Source organism: Strigops habroptila, chromosome 16 (assembly GCF_004027225.2).
Source record: "Strigops habroptila isolate Jane chromosome 16, bStrHab1.2.pri, whole genome shotgun sequence".
Taxonomy (NCBI): domain Eukaryota; kingdom Metazoa; phylum Chordata; class Aves; order Psittaciformes; family Psittacidae; genus Strigops; species Strigops habroptila.
The window spans coordinates 5818204-5838204 of record NC_044292.2 but is presented as its reverse complement, the minus strand read 5'-3'; the positions used below and the strand labels follow the sequence as shown (position 1 = coordinate 5838204).

The 20001-nt window shown below is 48.2% G+C and overlaps 1 protein-coding gene across 5 annotated transcripts in view; it reads left to right on the top strand.

The window, feature by feature from the left end:
* The window catches only part of ACAP3 (ArfGAP with coiled-coil, ankyrin repeat and PH domains 3), a 79010-nt gene that overhangs the window by 39147 nt on the left and 19862 nt on the right, over window positions 1-20001 (top strand). For 4 of the 5 annotated variants that reach the window (XM_030507731.1, XM_030507730.1, XM_030507729.1 and 1 more), the window contains exons 4-11: window positions 120-173; window positions 7742-7800; window positions 9252-9435; window positions 10046-10090; window positions 10534-10629; window positions 10960-11034; window positions 11518-11529; window positions 18989-19101. In XM_030507731.1, coding sequence (XP_030363591.1) covers window positions 120-173; window positions 7742-7800; window positions 9252-9435; window positions 10046-10090; window positions 10534-10629; window positions 10960-11034; window positions 11518-11529; window positions 18989-19101 — 638 coding nt within the window. The other variant, XM_030507733.1, reaches the window with a different exon arrangement.

The window sequence follows — 20001 nt, the reverse complement described above, 5'->3', positions numbered from 1 at the left end:
CTTGCCAAACAGCACAGTGGCTCTTTGGTGTAGTGAGGGTGTCTCTCAGCCACTGAACCCCGGGGAATGAAGGGCAGCTGCTTCTATTCACTGCCAGTTCTCTTCACCTTTCTTTGCAGGAGTGCCTCGACAAATTTGGAGACAGCCTGCAGGAAATGATTAACTACCACATGGTAAGATGCAGCTTCCTCTTGTCTTGTTGTGTGCTGATGGCAACCTTTCTCAAGGCACTGATTGTGGTCTCCTGAGTTTGGCTTACCTGGCACTGCACAAAGGTGGGGTCCACAAAGGAAGTGTCTTTCAGGTTTCAGTCCCTGCTCACTGCCTCGAGAGCAGCAAAGGGCTGGGAGTCCTTGTTGCCTCTTGCAACAGTATTGGATGAGCTGTGAGTCTGCACTCACAGTGATCCATCCTGATGCATCGTGTATGCTAGGAAATGGGATTTCCACGGGTTGCAGAGGAGGTACCACTGAGTGAAAGGGTATGTACTGCTGCACGGGTGCCTTTTGGCTCATTTCAGTCAGAGATATACAATAAATATGTAGGAGGGTGAAGTTAGAGACCCCTTCATCAAAGGAAGAGGAGAGCTTACAAAGGTCCCACATTCCATGTGCTTTGTTCTTCTTTTTGGTCAGAGCAGGGTTTTGTAGTGAGGACAGACAGGTCCTGGGAACCTCAGACAACTCAGGACTCTGGCTCTTAACAGCTTGCGTGTATAACCATGTTGCTGCAGATCTGGAATACTCCGAAGCTTGGCATTCACGTGTTTGACATTAGGGCACCGGCAAGGCTGTGAATGGATCAAACTGAAAGGGTTTCTTTGTTCAGCTGATGCTGGGAGCAGACTCAGTGCATTGTGTGCAGCTCCGTGGCTAAGGATAACACAGGACATATTAATGATACACTGAGATGAAAGGAGGGAAGTGTCCAGACAATGCCTATTCTCCTGAGCTGACTTTATCTCACTAACAGAGCCCAGGAAGTTACAATCTGCCCTTTCTCCATCCCGAACATCCAGCCATGACATCTGTAAACCTCATAGAAGAGGAAGGTGCTTCATGCTTGGTGGCTCCATGCCAGACCTACAATTTGAAGTCTGTAACTCAGCTGGAGCTTAAAGCACAAATGCTTTAAAGCTTCAGGGTGCCAGCACTGGCCTGACCCACTTTTGTACCACAGTGCCCCTGTCTAAGTACGTTAGATGCTTTTGCTTTTGGGATGCAAGTTAACCACATGTACCTGGAGAAGAAGCTGCATCAAGTCCTTGTGATTATTTCATGAAGCAGGTGGGAAAGCTGTTTCCTAGTGAAAAATGACAGGGATAATAGGTACACATGCAGCTCTCTTAGGAGTTAATGTTTGGGAACAGCCAAACAGCAGTGTTGTTGGTGGGGAGAGAGTGAACAGATCAGTGTGAGCATCAGAGAAAAAGGTGAGAAAGTCAAACCCTGGTTTCCTGATGCTGCTTAAATTCCCTCTGCAAACATAAGACCTTTTGGCCAAGGAGCAGAAGAACCCCTGAGAAGCTGCCCCTTCCTCCCAGGGATCACATCACAGCAGCACTGGTAGGGGCTGGGCTGAGCAGTGCGTGCAGCCCGGGCAGGAGGGAGCAGTCCCAGCCAGGAGCCTCTGGCCGCAGGATGCTGTCGGCTGTGCTGCTTCCCTGGCTCCCTGCTCTCTGCCAGAAGTGGCACTTCAGGGATTGCTCTTCCCTCAGCCAACTAATAAGCAGAAAGACCCTTCCCAGAGCTGTCAAATCCCCACTGGAATAACCCTTCCCATGCACCCCACCCTCGACACTCCCCACTACATCTGGGGCAGCATTTCCCTACCTCCGGCTGCATGCACAAGGGAAAACGTGCTTAAATCCTCCCTCCCCCCAGCCTTTGGAGAGCACCCTCCTCCCTTGGTGCTCAGCAGTGTGAATCCCTCTCCAGGAAATGGCTTTGGAATGATGGCTGCATCTTGAGCCCTTTCCGACGGCTGTTCAGTTAATGGAGTTATTTTTAGTGCCTTCTGCTGTCTCCTTTGTGTGTGCTGTGTGCGTGTGTGTGGATGTGTATCTTGACTCACCCGTGCCTGAGGAGCTCAGCAATGAAACAGTTGTCAGTGCTTACTCCAGGAATGTGGCCAGGACAGTATGTACAACTGGAACAAGTTAAAAAGAAGGAAAAATATCCCCCAAAAATCAGTTGCAAAAGCTTGTTCTGTGATTTTATTGCTAGAACAATGAATGTCCCGATTCTAGATCAGCAAAATCCAGGCATGAAACCTGCTTGAACGTAGAAGATGAACACACTGAGCTCCGGACCATTCCCACCTTATAGTGCACAAGGAGGAAAAAGCATCAATGCAGCCTTAGAGGAGAGATGACAAAAGACAAAGTTGTGTTCAGAAGAGCTGCAGTGAGTGTCCTGTGCCTTTTGTGCTCTTAGCCACATGCCTGTGGGCTAACGCTCTTTCCCAGGCAGTTCCCTTTCTCTGTGTGATCCGAAAGAGAAGAAAAGTGAAAGGATGCAAGTGAAAGTGCTGCTGTGATCACTCTGGCTGAGCCCCTTAAGTGCATCTTCAGCAGCATCTTCAGGAGCTGTAACATGAACATTGCCCTCATCAGTCGCACCCCAGACAGCGCCACGTTGAGCTTCGTTATGTCCTCAGCTGCCATAAATCACTGCAGCTGCGTCAGAGGGATCCTCCAGCAGGAGCAGCAGCAGCTTGCAGGGGAGATTTAGCTTTGCTGGGCGAGCCAGGAGGCATTTCCTGCTGACAAGGAGAAAAGCCACCCATGCTGTGATGAGTCAGTGAGGCAGATGGCAGATGTCATGGGTGGAGGGTAGCGGTGGAGTGCAGGGGGAAGGAAGGAGGAAATGAAAGTGGAGAGGGCTTCCACAGCCTGTTCTTCACAGGGTTGGGTGGACCACCTGCACTATCTGACAGCACTTGGGAAGGCTCCAGGGGCATCATTTGTGGATGCAGAATGACCAGCAGGCAGGGGAGATGCTTTCTGTCATCTCATGGCTTCACAGTTTTGGCCATCCTGTCCTAGTGCAATGACATTATACTAGTCCAAAAGACTTCAGTGAGCTGCTGCTCTTGAAGTTTGATCAGTCTAGCAGTCACTATGAGCTCAGTGCTGCAGCTGGGGTTTCAGAAAGACCAGGGTTTTGTCAGTGTCTGGAGTATCTTAGGATGTCTCCTTTCTAGTTAGGGGAGAGAATCAGCTTCAATAACATCTAAGGGGCAGGAACAAATGTCCTTTGACCTAAGCACAAACTGGAGCTCTTGAGCTTTTTGTGAGCAACTCAACTTCAACTTGCTTCAGAAGTTAGGCTTAGACTGTTGACATCTGACATGTGTGATAGAAGTAGTGTTGTCATCTTGTTTTCCAGAGCACAAATCCTCAAGTGAGCTGTATTACAGAGGCATCACAGATGGAATGCTGTTCATGGGTGGCATTTATCTGGTGGGCCATTGCTCAAGAGATGAAGGACCGAACCATGGAGCCAGACAGGAATAAAAGTCATTTAAGCATCTCCTGCCAAACAGAGGATGTTTGAATTCTGCCTGGCCCTTCTGCCCCTTGGGTTGCTGCATTCAGCTGTAGAAGCTGCAGTGGAAGAGAAGGATACTGTGGGAATATGAACTCAAGGGGAAATGTACACTATGCTGTCACTGTTGAGTTTTAGTTATTTGACAAGTGCAGTGGCATTTATATACTCTTTTAGAGCTCTGTCAGGCACACATTGGATAGACATGCCATAGAGCAAGTAAGCACCAGGTCTTGGAGAACCTCTTTGCAACTCTGCAGCAGGACAGGTAGTTGAAGAGGAAGAGGTGGAGAGGCCAGGACAGACTTCCAAAGCCACTTCAAAGTGGTTGAGAAGGGGCAGAATGGGCCATCTTTGGGGAGCAGGGTGCCTGACAGCAGGTTATGGGTGGCCAGGGAAGGGGGGTCACTTTTGTTCCCCAGCAGATGCTCAGAGGTGGCTGATGGAATCCCACGTGGGCAGTGCTGTACCTGGCTGTAGCTGCCTCCTTCTCTCACAGACACGCTGCAGTGTTCCTGCTTTGGGACAGCATTCCTGAGCCCAGATAAAAGCATCAAGCTCTGATTCCCAGGCCCCCAGACAAGCAACCCTCCTTTAAACACAGCACAAACCAGTCCCCAGCCTGTGTCAGGGCGGTGGGAACGAGGCCTCCAGACTGGCCATGAGGGAGATAAGCACAAAGATGAGTCACGCAGCTCATGGCTGGGTGGTGGAGCTGGACAGGGGAGAGCTGCTGCTGTCCATGTGTCAGGCAGCTGCAGAGGAAGCTCCACACCCTCCATCCCACATCTGGAGCCAGCTCTTGCAGGATGGCTGATGTGCTTAATGAACTTCATCCTATCCCAGTATGGCTTTTAATGCACTAAAAGACCTTAACTAACAGACCTTAACCTGACCAGCTTCACCTGGGGCCTCCATCCATCCCCTCCACCCATGGGTGGGCCCAGGCACTCCATTTAAGCTCCATCTAGGACAGTCAGTCTTGGTTTGAGCTGTGCTGTAGGAGCACAGGTCTGCAGCTCAGCTATAGCCATACCCAGCTTGATCTTGGTCTTGGCGGAACCTCGCCACCATCTCTGAACCAGCCCTGCTTTTGTGGTGGAGCCTTGGCTGGTGAGGTCCTTGTCCTATGTGCTGTACTATCCCTCCTCAAGCTCCTGGTCCAACAGCCTCTGTTGCTTCCTGACAAATTCCCAGCACAAATGCTGTTGCCTTCCTTTAATCTCTACTCAAGCACTATTCCCATGTGCAGTGGTGATGTCCTACTTCTGAGCTTCATGCATGTAAGTGCTGAGAGAAGCAGTTCACAGCCAGGTGATCTCACTTATTTTTAGCTTCTGCTTTGCTTTGGAGCCTGATGGGATCTCCTCTTCTCTTCTAAGCTCTTATGGGACTGCTCTAGCAATGGCATCCCTTTGTATCTGTGATGTATCTTGATTTTAGGCTTGCACTTCCAGGATTAACATCCTGTGCTGCTGATCTTGCTTCCATTTCTTGGGGGCATGAAATTCCTGTCAAACACAGGTTTGGCTTTATCCTGTTGCCACAGAAGCCCGTGCTGGGAAAGGGCAGCGTGGGACCTAGCCTCTTGCTGCTGTTGGGTGAGAGCTGTGCTTAACTCCCTTCTTTCACGCTGACCCTCTTCAGGCACAGATGTGTGTGAGTCATGGGCTGGACTTCCCATGTCTTGGTGGAAGCTGGGAGAGAGGGTGGGGTGATATTTGGTCTGGAAAAATCTTAAAACAAAGGATTCGTTCCAAGTATGTTTGGGAAAGGGGAGGAAGCCAAGGGATGACTTTAGGTTTGAAACTCTAGCCCTTAAAACTCTGTAATTTGTGTTGAAAATTGACTGGAGGAGCCACCTCAACATATTCCCCTGGTGATCCTGCCTGGCAAAACTAATGCAGAAGCAATCAAAGCAATGCTGGTATCATAGGATGCTTCTCAACAGAGATGCTGCTGGCAGGAAAAGCTTATTCATTACCTGGTGTTCCCTCACAAACCACTTGGCAATCCCTGCTCCCTGTGAATCAGTGCAGGCTGGAAGGAAGGACACCCTCACAGGGATATGGGGCTCAGTGCACGGATAATGGGAGCTGGGGAGAGTACTGACAGAGCAGGAGGTGGAGCTATATATATGTATATGGCCTGTCTTCCTCATTTGTGCAGTTTTCCCATTTGGATACAGATGCATTTAAATAAGCTTCCACGTAGCAATGTCCCTGTACCACAGGCATAGCAATACTGCTTATGTGATCACCTCAAGTTCATTTCCCTCTCAGTAAGCAGCTTCAGTAAGGAGCATTACACATAGGCCTCAAGCTGAGGAAGCCCAGTTCCTTTGATTTTTATGTATCCTGGAATCTTTTCTTCCCTGAAATGTCCCAGGGCACTTGTCTCCAGTCCCGAGTATGGCATAATGGTGTCCCTTCCTTTCCCTGATCCTAAGCAAATGTGTCATCCTGGTGGAAACCAATGATGGAAGCTTTCCAGATGTAGGTGCAGGTGGGAACCAGATGGCTTGCTTACTGCCTGCCTGTCCCTGCGTGGTATCAGACATTACTTTGGGAAGCAGCTCCATGGGAACAGTTGCAGACCAATGCCTCTTGGAGTGGTGTTGGAGAGAGTGAATGGATGCCAAGAGCAGTAAATAATTTACATTGGTAAAAACACAAAGCTGGGTGGTCTTGGGTTTCTTTCCTTCCCCTTTGCATTGCATCTGGTCATATTTAGAGGCTGTTCATGGCTGTTTATACTCAGCTAGTCCTGGCAGGTCCCTTGCTTTCTCCTTGGCTGCAGCAATACACATGGTGTTGGAGGCTCTGCAGCCAACGCTGCTGCTTCTATGCAGAGAGCTTTGCATTCTGCTGGGAGTGCTGCACCTGGGCAGTGTCCTGCTCATCTCCTGGGTGGGGAGGATGTCTGTTCAGGCTGGGAATGCCAATCCCAGCCTGGTTTGGGTTGGCAGGGAGCTTAAAGCTCATCCAGTTCCAACCCCCTGCCACAGGCAGGGACACCTTCCACTAGAGCAGGTTGCTCCAAGCCCCTGTGTCCAACCTGGCCTTGAACACTGCCAGGGATGGGGCAGCCACAGCTTCTCTGGGCAACCGCATCATGCTTCAGGGGGAAGGTGTTTTTAGTTCTGTTCTTTATCACACTATCCTCTTTTTAATTGGCAATTCATTAAATCAGTATTCCCCAAGTCAAGTCTGTTTTGCCTGTGATTGTAATGTGAGAGATCTCCCTGTACTTACCTCAACCCATGAGCTTTCTTACCTCATTTTCTCCCCTGTCTTATTGAGGAGGTGTAGTGAGAGTGGTTTGGTGGGTACCTGTGAGCCAGACAAGGTTAACCCAGCACCTCCTCACAAAAAGCTGCTGCTTTAGGCAGTGTCAGCTCTTTTGCAGTGTAAATGGTCTGACGGAGAAGCTCCTGGCCCCTGGATGATGTGTACTTCCCGCTGCAGTTGCTATGTGGTCTGGGAGCATCTGCCCATCTGGTCCCCATTAGCCAGAGTGCTGTGTCATCCCAATGCATGTCTGAAATATGGAGTTGTTCGTGATCATGCCCGTCAGAGATGGATGGGAGGGAGCTGAGCAGCCACCACTGTTCAGCATCTAGCTGAGGGTGCAGGGAGAACATCTCTTAAGGGAAGGTGGGGAGGGCTGGAGATGGGATGGGCAGAGGGTGTAGAGTAATGAATGGGCTTGGGACCATTTTTGTTGTGAAGGACAGATAGGAGAGTAACATTTAAAAGACTTGTAAGAGCTTGGTCTCTCTTTGTACCGTGTGCTTGGACACCTCATGTTCATCAGCGTGTGGCTGGCTGGGATGTACCTTCAGCGGTGGTTCCTGTCTGCTCTCTGAGGAGCGCTGGGGTGACAGTGCCCTCCGCTGGCACAACGAGGAATTCCACACTCGGGAGACAGGTCAAAGTGGACACTGTGAAGGCAACTGCCCCTCTGATGTTGGTGGCATAGGTCTCTGTGCTATTCAGAGCCCTGGCACAGGCTGTGGAACCTGCAGCACGGGAATTCTGTGCTTGTAAGGGAGTGCTGGACACCACCGAGCCCTGGAGTAAAGCTGAGTCCTTCACACTGGAGCTTCTAGAAAGCGTTCACGGATTTTCTGGCTCCTCAATCTTTCATGTTGCAGAAACATTTGATAGTCTTTTCCTTCTCTTCTCTTGCAGATCCTGTTTGACCAGGCTCAGAGGTCGGTCCGGCAGCAGCTGCACAATTTTGTCAAAGAGTGAGTACTTGTCCTATCAGTTTGGCTTCAGCTTCTTGAGCTTCCACTGCCCCTGTCCTGTGTGCACTGGGAACAGAACTGAGACCTCTGCACAAGCACTGAAGCTTTGGGGCAGGAGAGACACTGAAGGGCAGAGGAAAGGATCTGGTTCGTGTGCTGTCATCTTGCAATCATTTGGTTGCTCTGTTGTCAGCCAGATGTCTTTGTCCTGTTCCCAGCTCCTAGTTAAAGCTGGATATGAGACATAGTTCCAGATCAGAGCATCATCATGAAGTTCATCTGCAGAGCTGATCCTCTAGGTCAAACACATCTCAGAGTTCAAATCCCTGCAGGGTAGCACCAGTTCTATATCTTACGTATGTTCAGTGCAGAGTTTCCTTAGTGCAAGCTTGCAGAAGGAAGGAACTTCGCTGCCAAATGACTTTGGGGTCCAGTAGAATCATTCTGCTCTTAGCTCCCCATGTATCATGCTTAGTTGCTCAAAACTACAGCAGCCCTGCTCTTCTGGAGTAACCTGAGCATCTGTTAGATGACAGGAAAGCCTTTCTTTGTGTGGAGGGAGCAGCTATCATCACTGTGCCTTCAGCTTGGAGCTTGCTAATGAAAAGCAAGTTTACAGTGATGTGAACAATGCAGAATATTGATATTAAGGATGTTAACTTGCACGTGGCAAGGCTGAGGTGCAGAAGAACTGGGCCCAGGTTGTTAAATGGGTGGGACAGTGTGTTCCTTGGATCAAGGCTCTCAGGAGGCTGTCCCTGCCATCGCTGCGTTGACGTGTTTCCCCCGAGTGCCTCTTTCCCCAGGGCAGGTACCGGGTGCAGCAGAGATCCCAGTGAGTGAATATGGGTCAGAGAGGCAGGAGAGGCTTGAGCTCAGCAGGAGCTGGTTGCCATGGGAACTGGGAATTGTGCATCCCTCAGCAGCTGGGTGTGTTGATGGAGGAGGGAGTCCCTGCCTGACCCCCTCCCTTCCTCATCCCCATCTTCTTGCCTCGCGCTCACCCTACCCCTGCTTTCTCCATAATCATTTCTCTGATGAGCTCAGATTTAATCTGCTTAAGGCTGGCAGTCAGGAGGGGGAATTTCACCTTCCTTTTGGGTCTGTCATCCTCCCAGCATCTCTGCAGTTTACTCTTTTTTCGCACTTGTACTGCTCAACCTCTGTGCTTGCAGGCCCTGGTGCTTTCATACCTGCACTGCTCCTGCCCTTGGTCCTGTGTCTTTCCTTACCAACTCTCTCTAAAGACTGTCTAGAGTTAATCTGGCATTAGTCCAGCTGAACCCAGTGGAGCTTGGTGGGGGCTGGGTTAGGATCTCAGTGGCATCCGGAGCAGGATCTTGGTGATTGTGGTGTACGTGATTGCATCCCTCCATGTGTTGCTGGTATCAGCAATATCCTGGCTGCTTTGTAACAATGATTCTCACCACCTCATCTTCTCTGGGTTCCAGTGATGTCCGGAAGTTCAAGGAAACCAAGAAGCAGTTTGACAAGGTGCGGGAGGACATGGAGATTTCCCTGGTGAAGAATGCCCAGGCACCTCGGCACAAGCCCCATGAAGTGGAGGAAGCAACAGGCACCTTGACCATAACCAGAAAGTGTTTCCGACATCTGGCTCTAGACTATGTGTTGCAGGTTGGTGTCTGTGCCCCAGCTCTGACTGGATCTCCCAGTGCAGAGCAAGACATCACAGGGGAATTGCCAAATAATCTTCTCCATCACTATGAACACAAACACACACACACACGTTTACATGTACACAGACCCAGATGTTTGGCCTTAAGGACGTGTTCTACGTGTAGGAGCACGTAGAGAACACTTGACAGTGTTGTCTGTGGTCCCTCACTTTCAGTAGTTTCATGACACTGTTTTGCCAGACTCTCTGGAGAGTTGTAAAGATCAAAGCAGCTAAGGACTTGGCGAAGAGCCTTCCCTCTCTTACACCACTTACACTGACATCCTTTGGCTATTCCAAGCAGATGTGACCAGCTACAGAACTCACAGCCCCACCAGTGAAGGTCCTTTCAACCCTATCACAGCCTACTCTTTCATAAAGACAGGCTGCATTATGCCACAAGGCAGCTCAAAGAATCTTGGGACCTACTGCAACACAGGGCTTTGCTCTCCTTGAATAGTTTGTGGTTTGCTACTTGGGGTATTGCAGCAAGTTGTTCATACTTAGATCTCCATGCCCAGAGTGCTTGATGCTGCTGGTGCTCAGGGTCTTCTCTTCATTCCTTCACAGATCAACGTCCTGCAGGCCAAGAAGAAGTTTGAGATCCTGGATGCGGTAAGGGCTCTCTGTGTTCTCTGTGGCTGCTCTCAATGACTCAATGAAAGGCAGCCCTCTCCATTTCAGGTTGCATGGGTCGACATACCGACTCCTCAGTCTGCCCTGGAGATGCTGTCTGGGACTGCTCTGGGGGCTGCAGGTATGCCAACAAAAGGGAGAATGAAGGACCAGCAAGATACCCCACAGGCCAGGCCTGGAGGGAACTTTTAGGGGTGAAGGACACTGCTGTTACTGCTTTGAGCTCACAACAGGGTTACCTGACAGTGTGGAAGGATTTGTGAGAGGAAGAAAGGAGAAGAGGGAGAGGCATCTAGCAGATAGATTGCTTTGGGAAAGGAAAGGGTTAGACCTTGAAGAGACTTGTTTGTGGGTGACAAGGACTTTTCACACTCACTTTGTCCCAGAACCTGTTCTGACCTTGCTGTTGTTTCCCTCCCCAGATGCTGTCCTTCATGCATGCCCAGTACACCTTCTTCCAGCAGGGCTACAGTCTTCTCCATGAACTGGATCCCTACATGAAGAAACTAGCCACAGAGGTGAGGGGACAGGGAACACATTGATTCAATCTGTTTGTACCCCTTCATCCTGAAAGGACTTACTCTTTCCTATTCAGCTGCCATACGTGGTAACCTGGGAGTGGTCAGAGCATCATGCTGCTTGGGTGTTGGATCAGCCATGCTGCACTATGGGGTGGCAGCCAAGAGCCATGGTTACTTTCAGTGCACACCCAAACACAGCCTTTCCCCTCTTCTGGGTACTTATGATGTTAGTTAGAGCTGGTGTAATCCCAGAGCAGGGAAGGAGGGATGGGCAGTGGTGCATAAACCTCCTTCTTTTATACCTGATGTTCTTTTCCCTGCCTTTAGCTGGACCAGCTGGTGATTGATTCTGCAGTGGAGAAGAGAGAGATGGAGCACAAGCACGCACTGATACAGCAGAGGGTGAGTCCTGGGGCTGCAGCTTGGTGCAAGCAGCACTTCTCTCCATCAGTGTGGTTCTCTGCATCATAGTGGCAACTGCCATCTGATGGGGGTCTTGCTGGGCTAGTCCTTCACAGCCTGGAGCAGCAGCATTTGTGACATGACATGGCTACAGCCTTGAGCAGCATGACTTTGGAAAGGTCCATGGGGACCCAAGGAATAAAGCTGCTGTGGCTGAGCAAGCAGTTCTCAGCTGAGCTGTGATAACCCACTGTGTGTCTTCTCACCTGCTATAACTGGGATTAACCACCATGAGCTGGCAAAACAATAGGATTTATTATCAAACAAATCTGAGCCTTCAGTAAGGAGGTGTCTTTGATTAATGTGGGCTCTGATTTTCCAGACCATTTATCTGGGAATGATCCCAAATCTGAAGTTTGCAGAAACATAACTATTGTTTTTTCCTTTCCGTTCTCTTCATGGATTGCTGACCTGCCCCTGCAGACCCTCCTGCAGGTGAGTACCCACGTGTATGTCCTTCTTCTGGCATCCTTATTTCTCAGAGTTAGCACTTTGCTGGTCTGGCCTTTGAAAGCAAAACACAGAAACCTTGCCATAGCAATAGGGGTGTAACCTGAACACTGAACATGTCATTTTAAAGCCCAGTTTCAAGTGAGTTTGGCTTCATCCTCATCAAAGTTGGTTTCAGTCCAGTTCTAAACCAAGATTTCCATTCCATGTGCTCTTCATGATGGTCATTCTTGACTCAGAGCTCAGTATTGCAGTGGCAGCAGTACTTGGCTGGCACTTAATGCATGTTTGGTACCTAAGGAGCCTTTGAGGACCATGGGTCTGGTGGGAAGTGAATTGGATGCACAGGCTCTTAACAGAGGCTGTTGGTGGACTTTAAACATACACACTCATGCTCTGTGGGCACAGTAAGCGTGGATTTCAGAGAGCCCTGAGGAATAGCTGTTCATGAACCAAGCCCTGAGCAGGAACCACTAAGGAGTCTGTATCTGTCAGGCACTTGTGTGGATCAATAACTGTCAGCAAGAGGAATCTAAGTGGCTGTTGTTTTCTTCCTAATGCTCTCTCAAAAATGTCATAAGCCATGAAATGGAAACGTAACCAGATTTGAAGGCTAATGACAGACATTCCCTGTGAATCAGCCTGTGCATATGCTCCCTTAGGTTAAGTGTTCCGAGGGAGGGGTAAATTCATTTGTGATCTCTCAGCTCCCCTGGGACTCTGCTGGAGTGATGACTTCATTCAAGGGAAAATGGAAAATCTCTCTAGTGTAGTGCATCAGTTAAACCTCTTTATGTGGCTTTGACTGGACTAGCAGGGAATGAAGCAGAGGTCAGGCTCCTAGAGGGAAAAGAGCAATTAGTCTTCATCAAGGTACATATGCATAGAGCTGTGACTCTCTGTGTGCATAAGCTTGAAGGAGACCTGAACATCCCTGCTGCAATTTAGGATTTAAAGCTTCCTGCCTGGAAATACTAGGCTGCTTTTGAGCTACTCTGAGTCAGTGATGCTCATCCTTTGCAATGGATCATGGCACTCTGCAGCTGGTGAGCACCTCACACATAGCTGGATCTATGTCTTCATGCTGAGCCCAGAACACCCTCTGGTCTCTCAGAGATTTAGTTGTGCTTAATTAAAGTGTGATGGCAGAAATACCCTTTTTCCCTTAACACGGGGTTTTCCCAAGCAGCCTGTTAAGGCGTGGCAGAAAAGGAGGGTTTCCAGTTTAAATATAACACATTTTGAAGTGTTTTTGGGGAGGGGAAGCTGTGCACTTCCTGAAGACAGGGAGTTAAATTGTCCTTGGGCAGCTTTGTGAGGCAGGGAGAGCAGCCTCCTGAGAACCAGATTCACAAGGAAGGGGTTTGTGGCATTTTATGTCATTACTCTTTTAATTAAATTTGGTAGGAAAGAAAAACTCAGCATAAATCTTGACCATTTCCTTTGATACTCTCATTTAGGTGCCTTTTTCCTATGCCACCCTTTCCCTATCTTCCCTCATGGAACATCTGCCACCTTTGGGGCAGCTTCCTAGGACAGCTGTCAGGTCAAGCTGTCATTTTAAGTGCTGCCCAGCTCCAAACCCTTAAAGATCTCCCTTTGCAGCTTCACACTTCATATGAAATAATGCTCACTTATACAAAAAGGGTTCTAATAAATCAGCAAGAGGAAAGGAAGAGTCTCAGTTCTTATGGGCTACATTAAATATGTGAGTTATCCTCCTGTTGTGCAAAGGGAGAGGAGAGCTTCAGCATGAAGATGCCTTTCTTCTGCCTGTGTGTGGGATGCTTGTGTGCAAGGACATTTCTGCAAAGGCTGAGGCAATAGTCCTGCTGCATCCCACATTTCTCTTGTGTGTTGAACGAAACTGTCTTAAACCACACATGTAATGAGCTTATATATTTTTATGTGGGTTTAGTTGCTTTATATAGGTGCACAAAGGCATGCAGGACCTGGTGTAGGTTGGACCACTTAAGACAAAAAATCTGCAGCATTTAGCACTGGAACACACAGACCTAAGAATTCTTCCCAATGGGAAATGGGTAGAGAAATGGTATCGTTTAAACCAGTCCTGCCTTGCAGATCATGAACCCTCCATCTGCACCAAAACTGAGAGTGGAAGAGGACAGGGCTCTGTAAAAGCTCCTTTGCATCCTCACACCTTTTTCGTGGTCCAGAGTAGCAGGGAAGCAATTGTGCTTCTGTTGCCCTTTTGCATGGGGAGGATGCAGTGCCAAGGCAGAGCTCTCTGCCTCATTTAGTCCAGCTGGTAGATAACAAACCAGGGGCCATATGGCACTTCAGCACCCTGATTTCTGTGGAGCTGGAGTGGAATTGCTGGCCAAAGGGTGGCTCTGCTCCAGGAAGCTGGGGGAAGCAGACCCTGCTAAAGGCAGACAAGCCTGGCTCTGTTCAGGTCAGGGAGGCATTCGGTGAGCATCTTCCTGTCAACTTTGCTCTGTGTTGCCTGGTTTCTCCTGCTCCCTCTGTGCCTCTGTGGCAGCTGTATGATAATCAGCCCTTGCTCTAAGCTGATTGCCTGTGAATAGAGGCGAGGAGGGGGTAGGCAGGTGGTCCCCAGGGGCCAGCAGACTTCCTTCGCCTGGTGCCCCTTGCTCTGACAGGAGCCAGTGGCAGAGCTTACAGCTTCCCAAAAAGGAGTAGGAGGGGTAAAGGAGAAAGGGCTGAAAAAGAAATCCCTCCTTCCCTGCCAGCCCACGGTGCTCAGCAGAGATGCTGCTCTAGAGAGCGAAGAGAGAGGACACACAGAGCTGCTCCCTGCTCTCTAGGCAAGAGCAGCAAAACCTCCCTTGGAGCTGGCATCATGAAGATCTTCGGCAGGCTTGAATACCTCCTGGTAAGGAGACTGCTGCAGGGTTGGTTTGATGTGGGGAGGAAGTTTAGAGGGCACTTTTCCCTGGGGGAGCAAGGATTGTGCCTGTAGGATCTTGCTTGCTGACCCCAAAGCTTTATTACTGCAGGAGAGCAAACGTGTTTGGTTCTGTTTTGGGTTGGAAAAGCTCTGGGGCAGGGCACAGATCTCTGTGCATCGTTTGGCATTAGGAAATTCAAGAAACAAAAGGTCTGTAAATGGGATTTGGCCAGAATGGATGAAAGCTGTCTACACAGAATGGGAATGGAGGTGGTGGAGCCCTCCTCCAAATTCCATCTGCCTCTGAGTGCCTTGGGTTGTACACAGTATATACACAGAGGTAAAAATAGCCAGAGAAAAGCTGGAAATCTATTCAGGCACCAGAAGTGAACAGAATGTGCGTGCCCCAGTGTTTGTGTGGAAGGGGGGTGTGAGCATCTTTAATGTATGTATTCATCTGAGTTATCTTCTCTTTAGAATCAAATAGTCAAACTAGTTACATACAGCTTTTAACTCGCCTCCAGGAGTTCTTTTCAATGCATGGATGGATACGTAATGCTGTTAGAGTGTGCTTAAGATTATGGTTCAATACTGAGCATCATTGGTTACTTAAGAGGGCAATTTTGGATAAAAACCTTTGTCTTCTATGAGGGACATCATGTATGGCATGTGTTGTGCTTATCCTAAGTAGTATTGATTGAAACTAAAATAACATGAAGGTTTAGTAGTGAGATATGTTTCTCTATATCTAAATATATAAATGTCTAAACCCTGACTGAACTGAACTAAACACCTGGACTGAACTGATTCACAGGTCAGGATTGCCTAGTTTTGATAGTGTTTTCTACCAGTAGAAATCAAAACATCGTACAGAAAAGGACAGTGTCATTATTTCCATGTTGAACTGATACACTGATGCTGTGGCTTTTCAGGCAGGGCCATTGCCATAGTGATTGCATTTGAAAGAGGTTTAAGAAAGTTTTGGTATTTTAGAGAGAGGTTCTGCGTGTCCTCAGCCAGATTGGGATAGGAATGGAGCTATAAACAAGACTTTCCTCTTTCTGTGGTGGTCAGGCAGTGCTCCTTACTCAGAACAGGATTCCAGGGTGATGAGGAGCATCTTCACTCTTCATAATAAGTCTGTTCGCTGAACCTGGAGGGTTATTTAATTTCATCAGCCATTTTCTCTGCACGAAATGCTTCACAGGAGCAATTGGGAGAGCTTGTCTGGCCTCTGCAGTGCAAGCATGTGTGGAGATGGGCAGGGAGCTCTTAACCAAGTGGGCTGCAAAGCAACCTTCAAGCAAGGGTTTACTTCTTTCTTCTTCCATGGGTCTGTCTGTGCCCGTGCTGGGTTTTCGCTTTCCATTTTCTGGTTTGAAAGTATCTGCATTAATGTTCTTTTCCACATCCCAACGGCTGTGTCTCTTGGAATGTGTTTCTTCATTGTTGCTTCAGCAGCATTCAGTGTGCTCCCCTGGAAACCATTGTGAGGTCATGTCCAAAAGAATAGCAGTTCCCGGGCAGCCCTGTGTGTAAACTTGGAGTGACAGGACTGGGAAGGGGAGAGGACAGTGAGACGAGGTTGCTGTGATCTACTGGAAGGGAAGCAGATGATGGCAGAGATCTGGCTTCTTATTCTGGAAGAATTCATTTTACCAATGTGTGATCCAACATGTCACTGCTGTTGCTAATCCATGCTGTAGCCAGAGCCATCCAGATCCCAATCCTAGGCAGCCTTTTCTATGCCCACCATCTTTTCCTGTTACAGAGACAAGGAGGTGCTAAATGTAGTCTTAATAAATCAGTCCAACCTCATTTAGAGCTGACTTGCCTACTCTGTGTACACTGCAGTGATGGGAAGAATTCAGTAAAAGGTAGTTTATTAAAATCCTGCATTAAAATCTCATGTATAGCAGGAAATGGAAGAAAAGAGGACAAGAGAAAGCATATGTGTGCACTCTCCTACCCTGCTGTGGCCACTTCAGCACCATTGGCAAGGTGATCTCCTCACACAGTTTCTAAGCCAGCTTCGACCTGGGATCAGGTGTCCACACATGTTCTTTAACTCTGTTTCCAGAAGTCTATCCTCTCATCACAACCATTGATAAGAAGGTTTCCTGCATGGGCTGCAGCAGGAAGATGTGCTTAAGAATCCAGTGTTTAAGCCCATAATTTAAGCTCGCTCTGGTGTGCTGGAAGTTTCACAGTTGCTCTTGCCATGATTTTGCCTTTCAGCTGCCTAAGCTGTTTCTGTACGTCTCCCTTTTGGCCTTTGCCTGGCTGAGGAAGGAAAAATGATACTGATCAAGGGGATAACTTCTGGATTTCTTTCACTCTCCCCCCCTTCAATAATTTATTAGCAAAGACTTTAGTCCTTGCAAGCAGAGTGCAATGGAATGAAACAAAGTGCCCCTGAGGATCAGACTGCCACAAGCTGCAGGGATAAGAGGCAGACTGGTCCTTATCCCTGGGATCTCTCCCTTGATTTATACCTACTTTACAAATCCAGCTTACAGCTCTGGTCGATGTGTTGTGCCCTTGACTGCCCTTCAGTACTTCTGCTGAGAGCAGTGGAGTTGCTCAGGAGTTACACCAGCAGAAATACAAGCACAGTTTAGCCTGGGGAATGTTTCCTGACTAATGAGAGAACAAAGAAGAGAAATATCTTCAAAGTAATGTGAACACAAGCCATTCTTCCCAGCAATGTTTCTGTGTTTGGCCATCATCCAGATGGCTCTCTGTCATCTTAGCTGTACATGTGCTTGGTGGTTTTGTGTATGACTTTCTCTTCCTACAACTGGGCTTGGTGCAGGTTAGAGTCCTTTCCAAGGCAAGGAACAACTCCATGTGCCTTCAGATGTTTTGCTTTAGCCATACACATTATAGAGGTGTAATACAATACAGACTCAATGAGCTTAACTTCACACCTGGCTTGACTCCACTGGTTTGTAGTGGATTTACTCTAGTGACGCATATGGCCCATCTGTTTCCCCTGCACTCATCAGCAATCACTGCTTCTTACCATCACACTGCTCGAGCAGATAAGGACAGCTGAGGAAGTCAGGTGTTTTTATGTAGATACCCCCCCTTATTTTTACCTCTTCTACAAAGTAAGGCACAGCTTAATGATGATTTTAAGATGTGCTTGGAAGGGTTTTGCCCTACACTTGTGTGTGTTTTCAGCAAGGTCCAGGGTTTTGGCTGTTTGCATTATTTATTCTAAATCTCTCATCAGATGTATAGAATTGTCACTTTGGAGCAGCTCTATAAAAATTCCACGTTCAAATATCTATGAGTTAGAGGAAAATTCCCTCTGGCCTTTGTTTGCAGTATGTACATGAAAGACATCTGCAGAAGAGGACCCCCCCTGGGATTCACCCTCTTCCAGCAAGGAAATTTAGGGCTGAGCAGAACTCTTAATTGGGTGCCTTACAGCAGTTTCTAGTGTGTAATTGGGCATCCTGCTGTCTTTCCAAGGAATGCCTCAGTCCTGTCCCATTATATCTCCTCCTTCTGTACCAGCATTAGTCTTACTATGACACCTCCCAGGCAAGCTTGCATCCCTGAACATGAAAATAACTTATCTTAATGAGAATGAAGTGCATGTTGCTTAGCAACACAGCAGCACTGGGGTCTTCTGTGCTGAGCTGGGAAAGGCACCACTTAATGGGGCTGATTTCACTGCACTGTTTTGTCTTTGAACCAAATAGTGTGGGGGGGAAATAGTTGCACTCAACAGAGAGGGAGCTGTGGGTAGAATGCATCACTGGAGTGGGATCACTGTGCAAAGAGACAATGTGCCTTAGTTCCCAGGTTAGAGGGGAAAGTCATTTGGCTTTCCTGACCTAGTATCTCTTGGGAAGGAGGCAGACGATGGCCCAGGGAGCAGGATCCTGTGTTCTGTGAGGGCAGCTGCTATTCTCTCTGCTCTGTGTCTTGCTCAGCAGCTGTCAGGATCCATGAGATCTGGCTGATGAATCAGTGCCAAACCTGACAAATCAGCTCCGACTGGTAGCGTAGTGTAGAGAATTGAATGAGCACAGATTGGAGATGGCACATGATGATTCCTAAGGAAAATGGAATCGATAAGTCTTCCTTCCAGAAATCACCATGCCTGTTTTCCCTGTGTGAAAAGGGGTTTGTTCTGTTCCTGGCCACTTGCAGAACAGAGAAGTGGCAGCAGAATTGCTAATTCAGCCAGTGAAAAGCACCTCTATTGCTTTATTTCCCATTGCAGACTGCCCCAAATACTGGGAATTTTTAGCCCTCACTATTAGGAGCAACCTGCCTTTCTTGTTATGAGCTGCCAGAGGGGAGAAATACAGCATGTATAGTGCTTTCCTGCAAAAAATAGGGTCACATAAGCTTACTGGAATGAGAATAGCTCATGACTGCTATTCATGGCTGCAGCCCACTAAGGCACAGGGATATGCTGTGACAGATGGCTCTGCCTGAATCTTAGATTTTACATAGATGTTTTTCCCTTCTTGATGTTTTTACTAAGCTCATCTTCATCTTGGTCCTACAGAGTGCAGTCGTGTTAGAGTCTCAGCCTCTTTCTGTTCGCAGGACTTCTCCTATGATGACTCGAAGGTGGAGTTTAATGTTGATGCCCCAAATGGAGTGGTGATGGAAGGCTACCTCTTCAAGAGAGCTAGCAATGCTTTCAAAACATGGAATCGGTGAGTCATAACTCATATTCCATTTGATATTTGGGCTGAGACTTTGAATGCAGCTAATACTGCCTGCACAGGAGCACACTTCACTTTTAGTGACATCTTAGCAACTGTTGTTATCACTGGAAAGATTCTAAGCTGTGTATTCCTCTGAGGCTGCATCATAGAATGAGCCAGTTCGTGTTCTGCATCTTAGTAAATGCCAGGAAACAAAAACCCAGGAGTGCTTTCCACAGTGGAAGAATGGCCAGGTTCCATGCAGGGAAGATAAGGCACAATGCAGTTTGAATATTGCCCTAGGAAAGCTATACATTTATAACAACTAAGAGAAATACCCTATTAGCAGGACATGCCATGAGAATCAAACCTGTCTGTTTTGAGATAGGGAGGTATGTGAGAGTGGAGACACCAACTGTGCTGCTGGGAGCTGGGAAATGGCTTTCAGTGCCCTGACCCTGCTCTTAATAATGCAAAGTGTTTCATCTGATAGGTCACTGGGAATGCCATGTGCTGCCTGCACTAGTCAGGAGTGTCTGCAGCTGCCAGAGACCTTGGGGAAGGGGAAGCAAAGGTTTCATGTTCTAGCCTTGGTCGATACTGATGCGTTTAGCTTCCCGTGAGAGAGTCAATGGGTTTCATACACGGCTGTGCAAAAGGATTCAAGCCCTTCCCATGAGTTTCTAGTGCATGAGATCAATGCCTTTTTGACCTACATTTCCTCCTCTCACATAATAGGGAAATGATACAATATTAAGAGGTCTTTTACTTGGCTATGAGATACATTCAAAGTATGTTGGGTTAATATCCAGGCCTGTGCTTGACTCTTGTGATAGAGAGGAACGATTCCTCCCTGTATCCTCCTACATCCCAGCCATACAGAGTCTGTAGCCTCCCCTCAGCCATCTC